At 44.1% G+C, this 24,077-nt stretch overlaps 1 protein-coding gene across 1 annotated transcript in view; it reads left to right on the forward strand.

The window, feature by feature from the left end:
* ttc6 (tetratricopeptide repeat domain 6) overlaps positions 1-24,077 on the forward strand; it is a 295,077-nt gene that overhangs the window by 22,514 nt on the left and 248,486 nt on the right. The window contains exons 3-4 of the mRNA XM_078563283.1: positions 3,737-3,850; positions 14,084-14,185. Coding sequence (XP_078419409.1) covers positions 3,737-3,850; positions 14,084-14,185 — 216 coding nt within the window. The remainder of the gene's footprint in view (positions 1-3,736; positions 3,851-14,083; positions 14,186-24,077) is intronic.

Raw genomic sequence — 24,077 nt, forward strand, 5'->3', positions numbered from 1 at the left:
ATCATGGTTCAAGCCAACAGCACAGTTTTGCAGTGCGGGTTAGGAGAATGCCTGCGCCTGAGCTGACAGCACAGCATGCCGAAGCTGCTGCCAATCGGTTAAGTGGAGTGGGGTGGAGGTCGGTGGGGTTTCTGATAGCCAAAGAGCGCACTACACACTGGCCATCCAAGTGGTGGCCTGCACTCGCCTTCGTGCGTAAAAGGGCCTTCAGACTTAACCGAAAGAAGTTCATAGGACACCTAAGCTAACTCACACTTCGCTCTTTGATCTTGCAGGAGGAGAACATCAGGATCATGGAGCTTCGTGATATAGCGGTATGCCTCATGGTTTACAGAGAGCAGAGAAGAGAAAGAGTGCAATGGAGGCAGCTGGCTCTGCAAAGAGAGGAGGACCTTCCTCAAGATGAAGGGGCGGCAGGGCCTGCTGCGTACGCAGTTGAAGACCCACAGTGAGCTGTCGCTTGTAGGCACCTTGCCAGACCCAGAGTCTATAGATGGCACTTGTCATTTCTGCAGATGACTGAGAACAACTGTTGCTGAAGACTGCGCATGTCCCGGGAACTGGTTGGTTACATATGACACCTGCTGCAGGATTTGGCACCACGGGGACATGGAGGGCATCCACAGCCGATGGCCATGAAAGTGACCACAGTGCTCAATTTTTATGCCAGTGGCTCCTTCCAGGGCTCCACAGGTGACTTGTGTGGGATCTCGCAGACCTCAATGCACAAGTGTGTCCAGGAGGTCATGGATGCCATTTTTGAGAAGGCACACAACTTGTGCATTTCGCTCAGGATCAGGAAAGCCAGGAAACAAAGGCACTGGGATTTGCGCCGATCTCAGGTTTCCCACAGGTGCAGGGCGCCATCGACTTCATTCATGTGGCGCTTAGATCTCCATGGCAACAAGCAGTCAACTAAGTCAACCGCAAGGGCTTCAACTTGCTGAATGTTCAGCTGGTGTGTCACCACCACAAACGCATTCTACAGGTATGCACAAGATTGTCAGGGAGTTCCACGACTCCTACATCCTTAGCAGGTCTCAGATCCCTGACATCTTCCAGGGTCCACAGAGGCTGCAGGATTGACCCCTCAGGGACAAGGACTACCCGAAGAGGACATGGCTGATGATGCCCGTGCAGCTGCTTCAGACTACAGCAGAGCGACAGTATAATGAGGCTCATGCCGTGACCTGGACTTTGGTGGAGCAAATGATAGGCACTTTGAAAATGAGGTTCTAGTGCGTCGACAGGTCTGGTGGAGCACTGCAATACAGTCCACCAAGGGTGTTGCGCATCATCATTGCTTGCTGCACGCTCCACAACCTGGCGCTGCAATGGGGGGAGGACCTATCTGAGGAGGAGAAGGAGGAGTTGCATGCCTCCTCCGATGAGTGGGATGTTGAAGTGGATGATGATGATTAGGTCTTTGAAGGCGAGGATGCCAGTGATGAGGACATCGCGCTGGCCTGACAAGGCAGGCGTGCTCGTGAGGCCATTGTAGCCGCAGGATTCAAGGAGGATGATGACGAGAAGCAGTAAGGACAGTCCTGACATCCTCATCTTGCATCTGAGAATGTTTGACTCCTGTGTGGTTGATGGCAGCTCACATGCCCTCATTGCTCAGGCCCATGTCATGAGATGCAGAGGAGGCCCTGACAATTGCTAGGTTCCTGAAGGATGATGACGAAATCCAGTAAGGCCGCTCCATAGATCTTCACATAGCCCCTGTGAATATCTGCCTTCTGTCTGGCTGAGGGCAGCTTGTTTGCACTCTGTGACCAGGGTCATATCATGGAGGGGCAGCTGTGAAACTTTAAATGCACCTGATCCTTTGTTAGCCTTCAGCATCTGACCCCTTTAGGAGCAAAGCGTCACTGGTCACAGAGATGCTGAAGAGATGGAGGGGCAGCCCCACCTCAAAGGTGTTGAGAGCACACAGAGAGAATGACGAAACTCGGTGACGCCTGCCCAAGACATCCTGGCAGTATCGAGGCGCAGGCATCACTAATGTGCCCAGGGAGTGTGAAGCTGGACTATCGAGCTGCCCACACCCCTCTCACATTGACACTGCTGGAGGTTAACTATGTGATGGGGTTTAGCCCAGCAGCAGTGCAGGATCGATGTCCTGGACGAAGGCCTATATGGTGGCCATCATCCTACCAGTGTTGACCTTGGTGCGTTGGCATGCTGGCACTATCACCTCAGACTGAAGGTGGATGGACTCCGTCATTGTGCCTTCCAATCTGAGGAATGCAGCGGACATCCCTTCCTGATGTTCCTTTGCAGCCCCAGCAACTGAGGTATGCCCGAGTCCAGAGGCTTGTCATCTGACTCAGACTCAGCAGATTTCTGGCCACCAGCAGTCCCCTGACTGCTGGAAATCATGGAAGACCCTGCTGCCATCAGACAGTGCGATGTGCTCACCAGATTGTTACCCTGAGGCTACTCTAGAACTAAGCCCCACTGAGGTGTGTGTCTCTGTGCTAGTGGAGGGTGTGAATGAGAGCTGTAATGGGTCTTCAATTAGGTGTCATCAGATTCTTATTCTGAGATGTCTTCGGGGATTGAGTCGATGACCTGGCTCGTGGAACCCCTTGACTGCTTCCCGGATGTGCCTGAGAAAGCAAGGAGAGATAATTAGTGCATGGCAGGGGACTACAGAACAGGGGAGCTCACTCACAGCATGGTTGTCTGATGGATGTTGCACAGCTGGGTTCTCACTTGGTTGAGCACCGCCGACCTCACCGTCAGCACAGGACCGGTCCAGATCATCGCCAGCCAGCTGGATTACTCTATTCTCAAAGTCTGTGAGGACCTTGATGTCAGGCATTCCTCCACCAGTTTGTGACCTCTCCATTTTGTGGTGTGCCAGCTTGTCCTGCATGAAAACAGATGGAGAGAGTGTAAGCGGGATGCCTGCCAGACCAGATGATAAGAATGCCTGGCATGTGTGGGTGGTGAGTGGTGCCATGGATGGGATGAGGGCATGACCCGCAGGGCAGATGAAGATGTGTGTGAGAGAGTGAATGGTGATGATTCCTTGAACTGGCAGTGAGTGAGATCCCTGTGGATGTGTGGTGGGTTTGTGAGTGTGTGAGTTGAGAGTGATGAGAAGAAGGGCTTACCCTTGCAGAACAGAAGAGATCATTCATCCTCTTTTGGCACGGGGTGGCTGTCCTCTTTTGCAGGACGTTGGCGCTGACCACTGCCTCCCATGCTGGATTGGTGACTTTGCTTGCTGGTCTTCGTCCGAGTGGAAGTAGAGAGCTTCATGGTGGACCTCCACTGCGTCCAGTAGGCGTCTGGGGAAGGCTTTGCTAAATTTGGGGGCAGCATGTTTCCTCCCTTTGGCAGCCATGACTTTGCAGCAGCTTCCGATCCCTTAGAGAGTGCTAGCTCTCTGTAGGAGTGCCCTTTAAATATGGCGCCCGGATGACTGAAGGCCTGAGGTGACGGTGGGACGGGCAAATCAGAGGCCATCCCACCAGCGATTGGTGTGTTTCCTAGGAATGCGTTGCTAATGAGGTGGGGAGCGCTGCGAATAGGACAATATGGTGCGAAAACCTGGCATTGCGGCCACTGGGTAAAATGACTTGTTTCACGCCTGCTACCGCACTTAGGGCAAACCTGGGACAATTCCACCCCTTGTATCATTGACATTTTTTGTATGATTATCTGGTTTTTAGTAGTTTTCCTTGCATGGAAATGTAATTAATTTTATGTTTGTTTTGAACAGATGCAAATTTACGAAGATGCAACAAAGCTGTTATGGACGCCAGCATGTCCTAAGTTTGCAGTTCCTATTTCGTATATAAAGGAAACCCTGTTTCCCAAGTTACAAGTGGAACTGGTAATTAAAATAAAGTTCTCTTTCAAGTTCATTTTCGCTTTACAAAAATTGTATTCTGATTTCTATGCTGATTCCAGGGAAAAATATATGGATTGACAATTGTTTAGCAGACAGGAAACAGAAAATAGAAATAAATAGGTCTTTTTTGGAAGGGCAGGTGGTGACTAGTGGGGTACCACAGGGATCAGTGCTTGGGCCCCAGGTATTCACAATATATATTTATGATTTGGATGAGGGAACCGAATGTAGTATTTCCAGGTTTGCTGATGACACAAAACTAGGTGCGAATGTGAGTGATGAGGAGGATGTTAAGAGGCTTCAAGGCAATTTAGACAAGTTAAGTGAGTGGGCAAATACATAGCAGATGCAGTATAACGTGGATAAGTGTGAAGCTACCAACTTTGGTAGAAAAAACAGAATGGCAGAGTACTATTTAAATAGTGATAGATTGGGAAATATTGATGTACAAAGGGACCTGAGTGACCTGTACACCAATCACTGAAAGCAAGTATGCAGGTACAGCAAGCAGCTAAGAAGGCAAATGGTATGTTGGCCTTCATTGCGAGAGGACTTGAGTACAGGAGCAAGGATGTCTTACTGCAGCTGTACAAGGCCTTGGTGAGACGACACCTGGAGTATTGTGAGCAGTTTTGGTCTCCTTACCTAAGAAAGGATATACTTGCCATAGAGGGAGTGCAGCACAGGTTCACCAGGCTGATTCCTGGGATGACAGGATTGTCATATGAGGAGAGATTGGGCTGACTAGGCCTGTATTCATTGGAGTTTAGAAGAATGAGAGGAGATCTCATTGAAACATATAAAATTCTGACAGGAATGGACAGACTGGATGCAGGGATGATGTTTCCTCTAGCTGGGGGATCTAGAACAAGGGGTCACAATCTCAGGATATCGGGTAGGCCATTTAGGGCTGAGATGAGGAGAAACTCCTTCACTTGGACGGCGGTGAACCTGTGGAATTCTCTGCTACAAATGGCTGTGGAGGCCAAGTCACTGAATATACTTAAGAAGGGAATAGATAGATTTCTAGACTCTGAAGGCATCAAGGGGTATGGGGAGAGAGTGCGAGTATGACGTTGAGATAGAGGATCAGCCATGATCATACTGATTGGCGGAGCAGGCTCGAAGAGCCGTATTACCTACTCCTACTTCTATTTTCTATGTTTCTGTTTTTCTATATATCTGTCTGATCTACAATAAATTAATAAGTTAAAAAAGAACAGCTAATCTTTTTTCATACAACACCTTAGTGCTGTTGTTTTGCATAAGTGTTTTCCATTTTGGGTTACATTTAATTCTCAATCTACCCTCTTCCTCTCCTGAATACCATTACATTCATGCAGAGGTATTGTTTGAATAGTGCTGAGTGCTTTCTAATTCTTTTCCAAAGAGATCATTCTTTGCGTGAGAACTTACGCAGTCAGTATTGGCTGGTTATTTACTATGTGGAGATGGGGCATGAATCCTGTGCAACCTCCGCCAAGCAGATAAAACAAAAGCAAGTAAATGGAGTTAAGGTACAGATCAGACATGATCTAATTGAATGGCAGAACAGATTCAAAAGGCTGAATGACCTACTCCTGTTTCTGTGCTCATGGGCTGAGTCTTACCTATGTCGGGCGGGCTAGGCAGAGGAGAGCGGGGGCAGGCGCAGAGCCGATCGCCGCCTGTGATCGGCTGCGCGCCGCCATTTTACATGGGCAGGCCAATTAAAGCCCGCCCAGCGTAATACATGTTCCGTAGCACTCAGTGCTACCTGTGCGGGCAGCGGGAGGAGGGAGAGTCGGGGCCTGCGCTCTTGCATGCATGCGCTCGAATGACCGCAGCAATCTCCCTGAGGCACGGAGCTGCCTCAGGGAGATTAAGTTGATAATAAAACTTTTTAATAAAGGAAGTAAAATATTATTTGAACATGTCCCATCATGTGACAGTGTCACATGAGCTGGGATATGTTTGTGAATTTTGCAAAATTTAATTATTTTATACAAGCTTCAGGAAACCTCATCCCACCCATGGATGAGGTTTCCTGAGAAACATGAAGGCCGCTTGGGCTCTTCGCTTGCGTGCCAATCTTAAGATTGGACGGGCAGTGTGGTTAACAACTTTAATTGCTTTTTTAATGGCCTTAATAGGCATTTACAGTTCGGCGGGCACACAACCGCCTCCGGTGCATGCCTGCTGAACCAAATATCGAAATGATGTGCGATGACGTCAGGACACATGCCTGATGTCATCTAACATCATTTTACCCGTCAGCGTGTCGGGCCCGCCCTTGCACGCCGACAGCAATATTCTGCCCCATGTTTCCTAGATACTGTTCCACCAATGGAATTGGATACCTGGGATTAGAAACAATGAGCAATTTTACATTTCCTAGCCCAAGGGGACTGAGTTCATAGAATCATAGAATGACACAACATAGAACAATGTAATTTAACCCTTCATGCCTGTGCCAGCTGTTATGATCCCCAGCTGAGGTTACCACTGGGCAAGCCTGATCCGAGGGTGGAACCCAGTTTGACAGATCCTAACTTTCATTTGTTTGTTTAGATATAGAGTAGCTACTGAACAGAGTCACTGGAGTCAGCTAATGAACTTTTAACAAAAGGATAAAACATTTATTAAACAAGAAAAGATGAATTATATTACAATACCCCTTCACCCATGACTATACCTTTATAGAGATATACCAATTTATAAGCTTAACACAAGTTACCAAAGCCATCTTATACTCTAATGTTCACAGTAAGTACAGCCCATGTAAACCAATTGGTGACTTGTGGTCAGATACACTGCATTCTGAAACAAAGTGACAGATGCCACCCCAGACATATGCTATGAATCTCCCCTCAACTCCCCCCGAGACACTTGTTACATCATAAGCCAACCAGTCCCACTGAACTCCGCCTTTCACATGAAGGTTTCCAATCTTTACTTTCCAGGTACTCACCTTGGAATCTTCTCCCAAACCGACGCGTTCTCTCTGACGCCTTCTACATGGGTTCACCTCCAGGGTTTCGAACTCTCCTTCCGATGTTCCTCTTCCCTGGATCACCACGTGTACTCAAGCTTTCTTCCATGTACTCTTTCACAGACTCAGCTGTCAATAGTATACCACTGCTTCACATGCCCATAGCAAAGAGTTACAGACCTTCAATTGCCTCTTTGGACCTTCAGACTTCTCTCAAAACTTTATATCGCCTTGACTCTGCTTCTTGCAGCTTGGAGCCTTTCTCAGTCCCGCAACCTTAACTTCACTTAACTTCCCATGTTCCTGTCCTCCTTTTGACTAGAAGGTCTGCTTGGGACTTTCTCCTTTTCTACTCCCCTGGATTCTTGGGGCCTTTCTTCTTTAGCTTGGGACTGGCTATCTGTACCCTTTGCTCCAGTCTTTCCATGGCAGCTACTTTCAGCCAACTTTAGCTTAGAACTGGTTATCTGAGCCTTTTAGGAGCTATCTTCAAAACTGAATATAAAAACTGCTGTTTCTAGTTTCTTCTCCATATGTCTGTGGGAGGAACCTGCCTCTCTGTACCCTTGTTACTAGGCAACAGCCCAGTTTTCTACTCTTGTGTTTGCTTAACTTTCCATACCGTCGTAAACGCTTATTGGAAATGCAGGCTTTTTAAAGTGAAACTAAAACTCAACTTGACCTTTTCTTAACACAGATACAGAAATACAAATCAAACTTAAATATTAAAGCTAAAACTCATTCCTAACACCCACAAATACCAATATAACTTACTCAAACTATCTCTATTTCCTAACACAGCTCTTTGATAGAACTATCCAAAGAACTGTCCTTCTCTATCCCCATTGCATTGCAATTTTTTCCACTTCAAGTATTTATTCAATTCACTTTTGAAAATTATTATTGAATTTGCTTCCACCTTTCAAACAGTGCACTCCAGATTATAATAACTCCCATAAAATATTTTTCCCTCATGCTGCTTCAGGTTCTTTTGTCAGTTATCCTAACAACCCTTCTGCCACTAGAAACTGTTTCTCCTTATTTATTCTATCAAAATCTTTCATGATTTTGAACACCTCCATCAAATCTCCCCTTCACATCAGTTACCTCATCTAAGTTGTTAATACACATTGTAAATATCTGAGGCCCAAGTATTGATCCTTATGGAACCCCACTCAATATGGCCTGCCACCCCAAAAGTCCCATTTATTCCTGTTCTCTATTTTCTGTCCATTAACAAATCCTTAGTACATGCAAATATATAATCCCCAATCCCGTAAATTCATTAGCCAATCTCATATCCATGCAGCCATTTCCCCTTTAATCCCATAAACTTGTTAACAAAATTGAAGCCTAATAACTGGTACTTATCAAATGTGTTTTGATAACCCATATACACAATATCAACTGCACTATCTGCGTCAACCATCTCATTGCTTCTTCCAAGAACTCAATCAAGTTAGTCAAGCACAATTTGTTTTTATCAAATTGGTACCAGCTTTCATTAATTAACTCATATTATTCCAATTGTGTTAGTTTTGTCCTTGATTAATATTTCTGAAAACTCCCCCCGCCGCCACCTATGTTAGGCTGCATGGCCTGTAGTTGCCGGGTTTATCCCACTCCTTTTTGGAACAGAGTGCTACATTTACAAATGAAAACAGAAAGTGCTGGAAACACTCAGCAGGTTTTGCAGCACCTGTGGAGAGAACAACAGAGTTTACCCTTCAGGTCATTTCAGGCTAAAGCCTCAGCTATGCTCAAACTATTTCCCTCGGCAGCTAAGGGTGCATCCCATCTGGACTGGGTTACTTAAGTGCAGTCAACCTTTTAGGTATCCTATCTTTAGTTTTATTCTCAAATACCATTTCTCTAATACCTCCCCCTTTGCTGTGACAGTGGGAGCATCCTTCTGTTTTATAACATGAAATTATTTTTAGTCCCAAATTGGCCCCACCTTTTCTTTGACTACCTTTTACATTTTATATGCTTATAAAATACTTTTTGGCTCTCTTTTATGTTGACCACTAATCTATTCTCATTTTCCCTTTGCCTTCCTTAGTTCTTTATTTAGATCTCCCTGGTAGCTTTTTGTATTCAGCTTGGTTCTTGACTGAATTATGAACCCAACATTGATCATAAATCTCCTTTTTTCTCTTTTATTTTAATTTTTATACCCTTAGTGATCCAGTGAGATCTAACATTCAATGCCCCATCATTCTCTTTTGCTTGGGAATGTGTCTGTTTTGTACTCGAATTAGGTCCTCCTTGAAGGCCTCCCAGTTGCCATTTGCCGCAACATGTGGAGGGACACTCAATCTTATTTCAAAGGGAATGTGAGAAAGACCATCTACCTATGCATGGCCAAGATGAGGTGGAATATTTATCAGATATTTACTGTGGTTGCATTTAGAAAGCTTATACATTGGTATTGGTATTTTTAATTGGATGAAGCAAGGAATAATATCATTATCACAATGCAGTAATTGTGTCAAGGCATTATCATAAACTGGGAGAAGAAAACTCAGATAAAAGTAGAAAATGCTGGAAACAGGCAGTTCAAGCAGTATCTGTGGAGCAAAAAGCAGAGGCTGGAATTTTCCAGCCCCTCATGTTGGGAGGATGTTCTGGTCCCGCCGATGTGAATGGAGGTTTCAATGGCTCGCTGGCCCCGCTGTTGGGAAACCTGCCACAGGGGGCTGGCTGGAAAATTCCGGCCAGTTAACTTTACAGCTAGAATTTTACATTGGGTGTGCGGGCGCGCATCCAACGTGCCCGAGTGTAATATGACGCGCAGTGACACTGGGCGTGCGTCCCGACGTCATCGCGCACTTGTGCGATATTTCGTTCGGTGGGCGCGCACCGGAGTTGGCTGCGCACCTGCCGATAATTGAATGGCCTATTAAGGCCATTAATGAGCTAATTAACTTGAAATTTATGCTGCCTGTCCATCGTAACAGCTTACGGGCAGGTGAAAAGGCCATGCGGCCTTTACATTTTTTAGGAAATGTCATTCACAAGCGGGATGAGGTTTCCTAAAGCTAATACAAATTAATTAAAAGCTTTATTCAGAAATTAAAAACATGTCCCATGTCATGTGACACAGTCACACGAGGGGACATGTTTCATAAAATTTTTAAAAAAAAAACATTTCATTCTCCCTGAGGCAGCTCTGTGCCTCAGGTAGATTGAAGCGCTCTTTCGTGCGCATGCGTGAACTGTGTGTGAGGCCCGGCTTTCCCTCCACCCCCCACTCATACAGGTAGCGCTTAGCGTTGCTGCTCGTGATCCATGCAGGGCGAGCCTTAATTGGCCCACCCGCGTGAAATCGCGGTGTGGAGCCGATCACAGGCGGAGGTATGCTTCCCGACCGCCCCCGCCTGCTCCCGCCAAGCCCGTCCGATGAGGGAAAAATTCTGGCCTACAGGTTGATGACCTTTCATCAGAACAGGAAGAAGTTAGAGGCTTAGCAGTTTATAGTTAAATACAATGACAGGGAAAGGGGTGGGGGTGGGGGGGTGGGAAGAAGGTAAAAACAAAGAGAAGGTTTGTAATAGGATGGAAGGCAGAATTGGTTAAGTTGTAAAAGAGAAGATGGCGCAGGTCAAAAGAAAGTGATGGTGGGACAGGTTAAACAACAAAAGATGGATCTAGAGGAAATTCACATGGTTTATCACCACAATCTGAATGTGAGTAAAATTAGGACCCTCTGTTCACTCACATGCATTCATTGAGTTTTTGCTTTTGGCAGAATTCATGGAGGAAGATTTACTCTGCAATTGTTTTTTTGCTTAATGTGTCGTGTTGAAAATCAACAGCTATGATTCTTCATGTCATTGATATTTGATAATTATGACACTGAATGAGTAACAAGAATCCTCTTGGTAAAAGTGATCATAACATGACAGAATTTCACGTTCAGTTTGAGGGTGAGAAATGTGGGTCGTAAACTAGAGTCTTAAACTTAAGTAAAGATAATTACAAGGGTATGGACACAGAGTTGGCTAAAGTGGAATGGAAAAATAGATTAACAGCTAAGATGATAGAGAAACAGTGGCAGACATTTAAGGAGATATTTCTTAACTCTCAACAAAGATGAATTCCATTGAGAAAAAAAGACTAACTAAGGGAGTTAAGGATGGTATCAAATTGGAAGAAAAGATGTACAGTGCTGCAAAGATTACTGGTGGGCCAGGTGATTGGGAAAAGTTTAGAAACTAGGAAAGGATGACAAAAAAAATCAAGAGGGAGAGATCGTAGTATGAAAGGAAACTAGCAAGAAATATAAAAACACATAATAAAAACTTCCAAAAGTATATAAAAATGAAAAAAGTAGCCAAAGTGAATATTGGTCTCTTAGAGGATGAGACTAGGGAATTAATAGTGGGAAACAAGTAAGTGGCAAATAATTTGAACAAGTATTTTGTATCTGTCTTCAAAGTAGAAGACACAAAAAGCATCCCAAGGACAGTGGAAAAGCAGGGGGAAAAAGGGAGATAATAGAAGGACATTTTGAAAATCAGGTAGAGTCAACATGGTCTTGTGAAAATGAAACTGTGTTTGACAATTTTATTAGAGTGCTTTGAGGATTTAACAAGTATGGTGGATTTTTAAAAATTTGTTCATGGGATGCGGGCCTTGCTGGCTCCCATGAACGAATAAAAAAAAGTAGGACAGGTAAAGGGGTACCAGTAGATATATTGTATTTGGATTTCCAAAAGACATATGAAAAGGTGCCACATAAAAGGTTACTGCACAAGATAACAGCTCATGGTGTTGGGGGTGATACATTAGCATGGATAGAGGATTGGCTAAGTAACAGGAAACAGTCAGGATAATCGGATCATTTTTGGGTTGGCAAGCTGTATCGAGCCACAGGTATCAGTGTTAGGGCTTCAACTATATATGATCTATGTTACTGACTTGAATGAAGGGACCGACTGTGTTGTGATCAAATTTGTTGACAATACAAAGAAAGCATGTTGTGAGGAGGATAAAAAGAGTCTGCAAAGGTATATTCATAGGCTGAGTAGTGGGCAAACATTTGGCAGATGGAACATAATGTGGGGAAATGTGAGGTTCTCCACTTTGGCAGGAAGAATAGAAGAGCAGAATATTATTTAAATGGAGAGAGACTGCGGAATGTCACGGTACAAAGGGATCTTGGTGTCCTTTTACATGAATCACAAAAAGTTAACATGCGGGTACAGCAAGTAATTAGGAAGGCAAATAGAATGTTGGTCTTTTTTGTAAGGGGAATGAAATATAAAAGTAGGTAAGTCTTCCTAAAACTGTACAGGGCATTGGTAAGATCACAGCTAGAGTACTGTGACAGTTTTGGTTTACTTGCTTAAGGAGGGGTATACTTGCATTGGAACCAGTCAGAGAAGGTTCATTAGGCTGATTCCTGGGATGAAGAGGTCTTATGATGAAGGATTGAGCAGGTTGGACCAATAATCTTTGGAGTTCAGAAGAATAAGAAGTAATCTTATTGAAACAAGATTCTGAGGAGGCTTGACAGGGTAGATGCTAAGAGAATGTTTCCCTTGGTGGGGGAATCTAGCACTGGGGGCACAGTTTAAAATAAGGGACCTCCCATTTGAGATGGAGATGAGGAGGAATTTCTTCTCTCAGAGGGTCGTTAGTCTTTTGAATTCTCTTCCACAAAGTGGAGTGGAGGCTCGGTCATTGAAGATATTCAAGGCAGAGCTAGATAGATTTTTGACCTTTAAGGGTGTCAAGGATAATGGGGCGGGTAGGAAAATGGAGTTAAGGTCACAATCAGATCAGCAATGACCTTATAGGATGGCGGAGCAGGCCCAATGGGTTGAATGGCCTACTCTTGTCCCTATTTCTTATGATATTGTGATCTTATTATTTTATTACAATTGCAATATAACAATTCTGGATTGATTGGGTAACAATCTGCATTAACCATCTGAGAAATCACTCCACTATTGTGATTCCTTAAAATATTAAATTACTGCATTGTCTAGTCACTTGAGAGAATAACTTGGAAGAATGTTATGGGAAAAATCTCAGGATAGATTTTCCATTCCTTCAATTATCAATGCACTTTTCCTGTGAATTTCCTCTAGTTTACTGCACAGAAAATTATGGCAATATGTTTGCTGTTTAATTATGTGTGCTGTAAGGTGGGGCAAGGGCTCAGCAAATCTAGTTTTAATGTAAATACCAACATTTAATAATCTTCCTCAGCCCACCAAGGCGGGTTTGAAGGAGGGACCAGGAGCAAATTTTCAGATTAGGGTGTTGGGTCGGCGGGCTGATGTGTTTCCACCTTCAGGCGATCTTGCCGAAGGTCGAAGAACAATGAAAGTGGCTACCCATGCAGCAGTGATTGTTAGCCAATAATTAGCAATTAAGAGCCTAATGACAGGACAGGAGGATTATGTTGGGTTCAGCCAAATATTGGAGCAGCCACTGCTGAATGCCAAGACCAGCAGATTCATGGAGGCAGCTCCCACTGGCAGGCCAGGTGGCCATCAGGGCTGAAGTCTCCATGCCCCAATGATGGGGTCACGGGTAGGAAGGACCACACTTTTGGCCCAAATGAATCCTCATGAGGGGTTGTCCCTTTGCCATGCAGGGTATATCAGCTTTGGCTCTCATCATTTTTGAAATTGATGCACACCTTTCTGCCAGAGCAGTGTTCACCTCTCCTAGTGGGCCTGCCAGCTTTCCAAAGCTGCAAGCCCTCTGATTGGGGCTGCAGCCTCAGGAACCAGTGCACCATCCTTAATTGGATGGCGGAGATAGCCAGTTAGAATGCTGCTTCACGGAACATTGCGCCAGAACACATTGCACACCCGTGTGGAATCAGGGCCCAGAAATGTTCCCAACTCCTGAAAACAAACAATCACGATAAGATTCCACCCTATACCCTTGTTTACGTTGCCTGAATATTGGAGTCAAGTGAATATATTTGGGATTGTGGTCCAAAGAAATGTTGAAATAAGGGAACCATAGGAAATAAGTAATAAATTATCATGGAAAAGATATTATTTTAGGGAACTAACTCAAATAGATATTTTGGTTGCAGAAGCTATTATCTGTTAGTTGTATAGTTAATTACATTTTTGAATGAATCATTGCTTCCAAACTAATATCATCTCAAATCAAATGTTTTGAAACATTGATTCATGTATTTTTGATATTTAACATGTGGAGCCAAGATTATAACATATAAATCTTGTTGAACAATCTTTATACCAACACTAAAGGATCATGCGGATGCTTCTGACTTTGCCATGGAAACAGTCCAATTGGATCAAGAGCATGACATGGATGAGGAGCAAGAAAGTTTGGAAGCGAAAGATACAATGGTATGAATCACTAATGCTTTTTTATTTCATGGCTGTCATAACAAATTTAAGATTCATTTTTCTGGAACTAAAAGGGATGATTTTCCTGGCCTTTGCATCCAGGGGACGGCTATTTTGCCAAGGTCCAAAGTCAGGAAAAAGGAATGGAGATTTGTTTCATTGGGTCTGTGACCTTTCACTTTGCCCTGAGATTTCGGGGATCCCATTGGGCTGGGGATAAAGCAGAGCCCGCATCTGATCTTGCGATTGTGCTTGTGCCTGCATCAGGTGCAGGCTTGTTGATATGATGCAAATGAGTCAGAAAGTGATGTTACTGGTCTCCTGTCTCATTTTCTTATTACAACATTTGCAAGGCATTTTGCCCTGTTTCTAGATTTCCACTGACTGGAGGGTCTGTGGAGGTTTTGGAGCAGTCAAAGGTTGGGTGATAAGTGGTATCTTTTCATTCTTTTCCTGCAATGTTTTCAAGTAATGTGGTCTTTTTTGCTCTTGGTTGCTCTTCATCAGCAGCCAGTAAGCTCGATCTTGGAATCCCAATGAACAGCTGAAAACCTGAAAGGTCTTTCTTATCCTTTGTGCTGAAGCTCGATGATTCATTTCACACTTTTATAACTCTTTGTAACTCTTACCATCTACTTTGTTACCCTGTGCTCTGCTTTGCATCTCCCCTAATCACCATGATCTGTGCTGCTTTTGCATTTTTGTATGCTTTTTCTTTTAGTATTGTGTTGTCGTTAGTCATCCCTAGCTGTTATTTTGACAAGTACAACTCTTTCCTGTTGTGGGCATAAACTAGCTCTGTATAATGTTCTTTTCTGAATACCTTCCACTGATTTTCTGTCATTTTACCCATTAACTGATTTGCCCAGTTTACTGTGGATCGTCTCTGTGTCATACCATTTAAGTCAACCTTACCTTAATCTACGACCTTAGTGGTTGTTCATGTTCCTTCCTTTCAAACACAAAGTAGGACTCAGTCTTTTTATAATTGCTAGATAAATGTTCATGCACTGGTAAACTAAGTCTGCCTCATTACTCATTACTAAATCAAATATGACATGGCCCATTGTTGGCTCTAGGATATATGTTGCAGATATTCTGGGCACACTCAAGAAATTTACTATGTTTCTTATATATGCTATATTGGTTATCCCAATCTATATGATAGCTATCACCTACATTTAAAGCATGCTGCCTTTACTACAAGCTTGTCTAATCTCTGCAGTTATACATTCTACCACTTTATAGCTGATACCAGGGAGTCTGTACACAACTCTCACTATAGCCATAAATGCTTTTCCATTTCTTAATTCCACCTATAAAGTCTCGTTGCTTTCTTAGCTCTCTTTTATCATTGGATTGATTTAATCATTAATCATTTAGCCTACTCCTACCCTGCTACAATTTTCCCCATATTTCTTGTAGACTTTATAACCTGGTATAATCAGTTCCCAATCTTGACTACCTTGCAGCCATGGCTGGGATTTTAGGACTGGAAATTCCTGGCCGAAGTTAATGGAGCTTTGGCTGGTCCGTCAAATTTTCTGTCCTGCCTGCGATGATTGCGCCATGGGCGGGACTGGAAAATCCTGGCACATGTCTCAATAATGGCTACCATGTCATTCCCTCCAAGTTGAATTTGCATTATTTCTCATGCATTTGTATAAAGAACACTTGCTTGGGCTGCACACCCAAACTTGTCCTTCACTCTAATGTTTCACTCACTTGTTTCTCTGGTTGAATTACTTTATGTCATTTACTTTCTCTTTTATTGATCGTGCCTAAAACACAATTTCTAACTGCTAACTCTACTCTTTTCCCTTTTGTTCATTTTAAAAATCTATCATTTATATCACCTTTTGCACCTAAGATCTCACCCTATTTATTAGTTTGAGCACCCTATTTGTCCTTTCTGCTAGCAACTCTGGTCCCAGGCTTGTTCAGGTGTGGCCCACCCCATAGGTACAGTTTCTTCCTATTCCATTGCTGGTTCCAGTCTCCCATGAAATGGAATCCCTCTTTCTCATAACAGTCCTTCAGCCACATGTTCACCTCCCTAATCTTCTTATCCGCAAGCCAATTTTGACATGGCTCGGGTAACAATCCCTCCCTCTGCTTGTCTCCCTGGCTGCGGCATGATGCCACAGGCCTTCCTGCCGATGACCAAACAGCTTCTCAATCTGGCTGCCTGGTGGATGGGAAAGAAAATCCAAAAGGTTTAACCAGGTCCTGCTGTTAGATTCAGCAGGATCCATTGGAAAGCCATAATTCTGGGTTTCCTCTTGCCGGATCACCAGCTTTCTATTCCTTCCCCACCTCCCGGTAAATAATGGTGCCAAGCTATTCTGCTTTCTAAATGGGACCAGAATCTTAATCACATTTCCAAAGCTAGGTGAATCAGCAAACAGCCATGTCTAGCTTTGGGTTTCCATTCTCTTCATATGAGTTGCATGTTCAGCTAACACTTTTATTTTCATGGCAGGACCCCAAGATTATCGTCCAATGCTTTTTATCCAGGGGCTGATGTATTCAGCTCTCAGATGTGTTGTAAGGTTGTATGATATCTCATGAAGGAGGTCTAGAGGCTTGTATGGCTGAACAATAACTGTTTATTAATAACACCTAATGATGTACATATATACAGGATACAGACCTGACTAGGTGCTATCTTCATGTCAACTTCTAGCAGACTCATCACTACACTGTACTATTCCCATGTGACTCTTCATGTGGGCAGTACAGTTTCCCCAGTCCCACCTTAACCCTTACAGTCCTGAACGCCCTAATACTATACCTCCCCCCAAATCATTACCAAAATATATTTGAAATAATATTTACATGCTCCCCATTCTCCCCCCTGCCACCCAACCCCCACCCACCCCCCCCCACCCCGCCCCAAAGTCTCTGACTTTATAGATTCAGATAGTCTGGAGGCTTTACGACTTTTCCAGATCTAGTCCTTTTCAAGTTTGTAGGAGTGGTGGTCTCAGCTGCTTTGGGCTGACTTTATTGGTCTGGATTTGAAGTTGTAGTACCTGATGTACTTGGACAATATCCAGGCTTGGGCTGACAAGTGGCAAGTAACATTCATGCCACACAATTGTCAGGCAGTGACCATCTCCAACAAGAGAGAATCCAACCATCGCCCCTTGATGTTCAATGGCATTACCATCACTGAATCCCCCACTATCAACACCCTGAGGGTTACCATTGACCAGAAACTGAATTGGACAAGCTATATAAATACTGTGGCTACAAGAGCAGGTCAGAGGCTAGGGATCGTGCAACGAGTAACACAGCGCCTGACTCCCCAAAGCCCGTCCACCATCTACAAGGCACAAGTCAGGTGTGTGCTAGAGTGCTCCCCTCTTGCCTGGATGAGTGCAGCTCCCACAACACTGAAGAAGCTGGACACTGTCCAGGACAAAACAGTCCGCTTGATTGACACCACATCCACAAACATTCGCTCCCTGCATCACCGTGACACAGTGACAGCAGTGTGTACCATCTACAAAATGCACTGCAGGAATTCACCAAGGCTCCTTAGACAGCACCTTCCAAACCTAAGACCACTACCACCTAGAAGTACAAGGGCAGCAGATAGATGGGAACACCACCACCTGGCAGTTCCCCCCCGAGTCATTCACCATCCTGACTTGGAAATATATTGCCATTCCTTCACTGTTGCTGGGTCAAAATCCTAGAACTCCCTTCCTAACAGCACTGTGGGTGTACCTACACCACATGGACTGCAGCAGTTCAAGAAGGCAGCTCACCACCACCTTCTCAAGGGTAACTAGGGATGGGCAATAAATGCTGGCCCAGCCAGTGAAGCCCACATCCCGTGAATGAATTTAAAAAAATGTTTCAAATACTTGAGTGTCAACATCCGAATGTATGATTGGAGATTTGCCACAAGGCATGAAGAGAAGACTTCTCCTGTTTCGTCCGATTGTGCCTTCTGGGATACGTATCAAGTAACACCATCATTGATCTTCATCCCCCAGGACAATGACGCCTTCTCTGTCAAGGTCCCTGATCCAATCCTTGTCGCCTCTGTTTAGCTTGGGCAGGTTTCTAGTATAGTGCCTCCTATTGTAAGTGGAAGCTCGTTGCTGTCCCATAGGACTGTGCTTGGTCCTGACCCTTTTGATAATCCCTGACTGCTAACCCTGGGATTAATTTCTCTGGCAGCATAGAAAGTTGAGTGCAAAGTTTTCTGCCCATCAGCAGCTCTGATGGGGCTAACCCGCATTGCAGTGGGGTGGATCTATATGTCAAAAGCACCGTTGGAAAGTCATCATTTTTCATCTAGATGCCCCTTTCCGCCTCACTGTTAGATTGTAGATCCCTTGGAGAGTTGGTGAGGTGTTGAAATCCATAATTCCTGGCAAAATGAGTGAAGTATTCATTAATGAATTGCGGGCCATTGTCGGACACCACCTGGTCTGGGATGCCATGGATTGCAAAGATTTCTTTCAATTACCTAATGGTCATTGTGTGTAAACGCTTCCACTTTGATCCACTGAGAGAAGTAGTCAACAGTGATGATGATACAGTGGATGCATTGATGGCCATCTTTCAAAATTCTATAGACTCTGGAATGGTTCCTGCAGAATGGAAAGTGGCAAATAAAACCACACTATTTAAGAAAGGAGGGAGAGACAAAACAGGGAACTACAGACTTGTTAGCCTAACATCAGCTGTAGGGAAAATGCTAGAATCTATAATAAAGGAGGTGACACTAGGACACTTAGAAAATAATGGTAGGACTAGGCAGAGTCAACATGGATTTATGAAAGGGAGAACATGTTAAACAAACCTGTTGACGTTTTTGAGGATGTAGCCAGCAGAATAGTTAAGTGGGAACCAGTGGATGTGGTACATTTAGATTTTCAGAAAGCTTTTGATAAGGTCCCACACAAGAGCACATGGGAATGGGGGGAATATACTGGCATGGATTGAGAACTGATTAATGGACAGAAAACAGAGAGTAGGAATAAATGGGTCATTTTCAGGCTGGCAGGCTGTGACTAGTGGGGTACCGCAAGGATCAGTGCTTGGGCCCTAGCTACTCTCAATCTTTATGAATGATTTGGATGTGGGGATTAAATGAAATATTTCCAAGTTTGCAGATGACACAAAAATAGATGGAAATGGGAATTGTGAGGAGGATGCAAAGACACTTCAAAGGGATTTGGAGAGGCTAAGTGAATGGGCAAAAAATTTGACAAATGGAATACAATGTGGAGAAATATGAGGTTGTTCACTTTGGTAGGGAAAGCAAAAATACAGAGTATTTACTAATTGTTGAGAGGCTGGGAAGTGTTGAACTTCAAAGGGACTTGGGTATCCTTGTTCATGAGTTACTGAAAGTTAACATGCAGGTACAAGCAATTAAGAAGGCAAATGGCACGTTGGCCATTATTACAAGAGGATTTGAATATAGAAGTAAAGATGTCTTACTGCAATTATATAGAGCCTTGGTGAGAGTACAACTGTCTTGTACGCAAAGCGCATGAGACACAAGTGGAATCTCTGAATTCTGGGGGACATCCTGGCAAGTTCTTTCTCGTCCATTGGTGAGACCAATGGTTTGTGATCTGTCTCAATGATCACTTTCAGCCCAACAATATAGTCAAAGAACTTTTCAAAAGTCCACATTACTGCGAGGACCGCTTTTTCAATAACTGCATAAGGCATCTCTGTGATAAAAACAAAAAACTACTGCGGATGCTGGAAATCCAAAACAAAAACAGAATTACCTGGAAAAACTCAGCAGGTCTGGCAGCATCGGTGGAGAAGAAAAGAGTCGACGTTTCGGGTCCACACGACCCTTCAACAGAACTAAACAGTTCTGTTGAAGGGTCGTGTGGACCCGAAACGTCGACTCTTTTCTTCTCCACCGATGCTGCCAGACCTGCTGAGTTTTTCCAGGTAATTCTGTTTTTGTTAAGGCATCTCTATGTCTGACAGGCCCTAGGCGCGTAATATACTGGTCGGTGGCATCCATCCAGCTGCTGTTGGAACAGGCTGCTTCTGCTGACGAGGCATCTGCTATGATTATAGTTGGTAGGGATGGGTCATAGTGAGCCAGGATATCTGGTGAGAGCAGCATTTCTTTGATCTGACAAAATTCTTGTGCATTCCAACATCACACTTTGACCTTCTTGAGAAGATGTTGCAGAGGCTCTGTGACCTGTGTTAGGTTGAGCAAAAATTTTGCCAACTGGTTCACCATGCCCAGGAATCTTTGGAGGTCTAGAATGGATGATGGGGTTAGAAATGCACTGATTGCCTTTGTTTTGTGTGGGTCCGCCATGATGCCTTTGCTGCTCACAATATGACCTAGGAACCGAATGGAGGTCTTAGAGAGCTTGCCACTTATCATTCAGCATCAATCCTGCTTTCTCCAAGTGTTTCAAGATAGCCATGAGTCTACTGTCATATTCCTCGACAGTCGTATTGTGGACAAGGACATCATCCATATGGCAGATGACTCCCTTCAGGCGTTGTAAGATGGCCGACATCATGCGCTGAAAAATCTCAGGTGCCAAGGTAATGCCAAAGGGCAAACAATTCAAGCAGAATCTGCCAAATGGGATGATAAAAGTTGTCAGCTACTTAAGTATCTCATCTAACAGAACCTAAAATCAAGTTTTGAGAATACTGTGCTTTTGGAGAGTTTGGTCAAGCTGTCATCCAGTGAGGACATAGCGTGGATTTCCCTCGCCATTGCTTTGTTAAGTTGCGTCAGGTCGAAACAGATGCAAATAGACCCGTTTGGTTTTGGAACCGGGACCAGCCCAGAACAATATTCTGTTGGTTGAGTGACAGGGGGATGACCCCATCTTGGTCATCCCATCAAGTTGCTTGCTTCATAAGCGGGTGCAGTATTTTCCATGATGTAAACAAGCACATGGGTTTGGCATTGTTTCTCAGTGTTATGCTGTACGCAGTCTTCAGTCACCCCAGCCCAGTGGAAAGTTTTGGAAAAACCTTTTTAAGATAGGAATGAGATCCTTGTTGGTTAACCTCGTTGGCCTTTTGGATGAGGTTGAGCTAAACACAGGTTTTCCTGCTCAGGATAGAAAATTCTTGGTTGTGTAACACATTTTAAAAATTATTATTCTGTCACAGGATGTGGGCATTGCTAGCTAGGCCAGCATTTTTATTGCCCATCCCTAATTGTCCTTGAGAAGGTGGTGGTGAGCTGCCTTGTTAAACCACTGCAGTCCATATCTCCTGTATTTGTTGGTTTTATATTGGAGTGTTGCTTGCAATGTACCTTTGACCTGGAGCTTGATGCCTCCTGGTCGATGTAAATGAGTTGAATGTGCCTTCAGACATTGTTTCACCAGCCATGGTTCCTTATCTGACAGGACCTGTCACACTGACTCATGTGCCTAATTTGAAATTCATGAGGTGACCAATTACAGATATGTCAGCATTCCGGAATAAGAACCTGGGAACCTTAATTTCTCCCAAGAAGCATTGTTGGGCTTTTTGGTGTTGTTCATCTATCTCATGGACTTGTTTGGGATCCTCCACATGTCTTGAGTTTTGGACTTACACATCTTTCCAAAGTGTCCCAGGCAATTGCAGTGAAAGCACTGCATAGAGACTGCTGGGCACTGCTCACGCCTGTGAGGTCCTTTGGTGCCACATGGTATGACACCAACTGTGTTTTGCATTGAATTGATTTCCTTGCCCTGGAGTCTCCTTACCTTTTTGTTGCTTTATGTGTTGGACTATTGGGGTTGCTCTGTACCATGGTTTAACTGCACCTTGCAAAATGGATCGGTTTTGCTGGGGTCTTCCAATTGTTTGATGATTTGGGTGGCTTTTTCCAAAGTCAGATCTTCTTTAGATTGGAGTACACCTAAAAGAGCATCATTGGCCACTCCCACTCCTATTCGGCCTCTTATGAGCTCTGACTTAAGGTCACCATAGTCACAGACTTCAGCCAATATGTATGACTCATTTATAGAAGAGTCTATGGGTTCCCCGGGCTTTTGGACTCTCTTGTTAAATTTTGCTCGCTCCAAAATTTTACTGACTCTTAGGTTAAAATAGGTGTCAAAGGACTGCATGACCTCTTCAAAGTTACCAGAAGATTCATTTATTCCATGCCTGGCAATTATGTCATCGGCTATTGGACCTACTGATTATAATAATGTATTCACTTGTTCAGCCCCTGTTTTCTTTTCAAGCCTGATGCTATGTATCTTAATTAAACATCTTCTTCTCCATAACATCTAATTTTGTGTCTGGTCTGGCCCTTCCATCTGCCTTAATTGGTCTGGCAGTGTTGATTTATCATCTATGGCTGTTTTCGCACAGGTGAGTACAGCTTTAATTTTTTTTTACATTGTGCCACAGTAATCATTTTTCTTTTTTTTCTCTCCTGCGTTTGTCAGGATTTGGCAAGCTACTGTTGTGGTTACAGAGCTGAATTAAACTTTAACAATTCTGCAGCAAATCTTTTGAATGAATTGTTTTGGCCAGCTAGTTCCATTCCTGAGCTTTGTGAATCAAATTCAAGCTGATCTTTTGCTCTGACTTCTCTTTAAGTTTTTGTTTTTGTTTGCGTGTGGTTGCCATGCGTTGTTGTGCCGACTCTAGATCCAGGCTGCAGCATTCTTCAAGCTGCGGGCGTTAAAACAATAGGTCTGCCTGTGTTGTCTGACTATTGTGCCGAGTTTAAAAGCTATTTCAGTCATTTTTTTGGAGTTTGCTCAGCCTTTTGTGATCTGGCTAGGTCCTTTGACTCTAATTTTGATCAGGTCTTGTATTGGAACTCCCATGTCCTCTGGTGGCGTCCTTTCATGCTGCACAGTGGATCATTCTTCTGCCCTTCAGCCTGTAATGGAGCTTCTTAGGTGATCTCCAGCTGTGTATTTGAGGTTTTTAAGTTAGGCGCACTTCTCTCAGGTCAGATTAAAGTTTCTTTACTTCTTCATGCTTAGGGATTTTGGGTTCCTGCCATCATGTTGTAAGCTTGCATGTTGTCTCATGAAGAGGTTTGTATGGTTGAACAATAATTATTTATTAATAACACATAACTATATACATATACACAGTATACAGTCCTGACTAGGTGCTATCTTCATGCCGACTTCTAACAGACTCATCATTACACTCTACTCCCATGTGACTCTTCACATCATAATGCCCCACCTTAACCCTTAGGGCGGAATTTTGCCCTCATTGGGCAGGACGGGCGGGTGGGCCTAGGAGCAGTTGTGAAGCCGAGTGCCGCCCGTGATTGGGCCCCAACATGGACTTCACACTGGCTAGCCAACGCGCGCTGCAGTGCTCAGCGCTGCCGGGGTGGGGTGGGAGGAGCGCGAGAGTGGAAATGTGCGCAAGCATGGGAGTGTGTGCAGTAAATGCTCCCTGAGGTGCAGAGCTGCCTCAGGGAGCTGAAGATTTTTAACAATAAAAACAAAGATATTAAAAATAATAAAAACATGTCCGCTCATGTGACTCTGTCACATGAGCAGGGACATGTTAAATATGAGTGTTGAAAGTTTTTGATTTTTTAAAATCACTGGTTGAAACCTCATCCCGCCCGTGGATGAGGTTTCGCCAGAAATGCAAAGGCCGCTTGACCTTTTCGCCTGCCCGCCAACCGATCAGTTGGACGGGCATTGAAAAATTCAACTCAATTGGGTTCTTAAAGGCCTTACTACGGTGCTTAATAGCGGGCACAGCTCTGACTCCTGTGCATGCCCTCCGAATGAAATATCGCACGAATGTGTGATGAAGTTGGACGCGCACCTTATGTCATCGCACATCATCTTAAGCTCGTTTAGGTTGGGCGCGCGCCTGCCCAGCGAGAGTAAAATTCTGACCTTACGGTCTGAACACCCTAGTACTACAAGATGAA

Source organism: Cetorhinus maximus, chromosome 18, assembly GCF_964194155.1.
Source record: "Cetorhinus maximus chromosome 18, sCetMax3.hap1.1, whole genome shotgun sequence".
Classification (NCBI taxonomy): domain Eukaryota; kingdom Metazoa; phylum Chordata; class Chondrichthyes; order Lamniformes; family Cetorhinidae; genus Cetorhinus; species Cetorhinus maximus.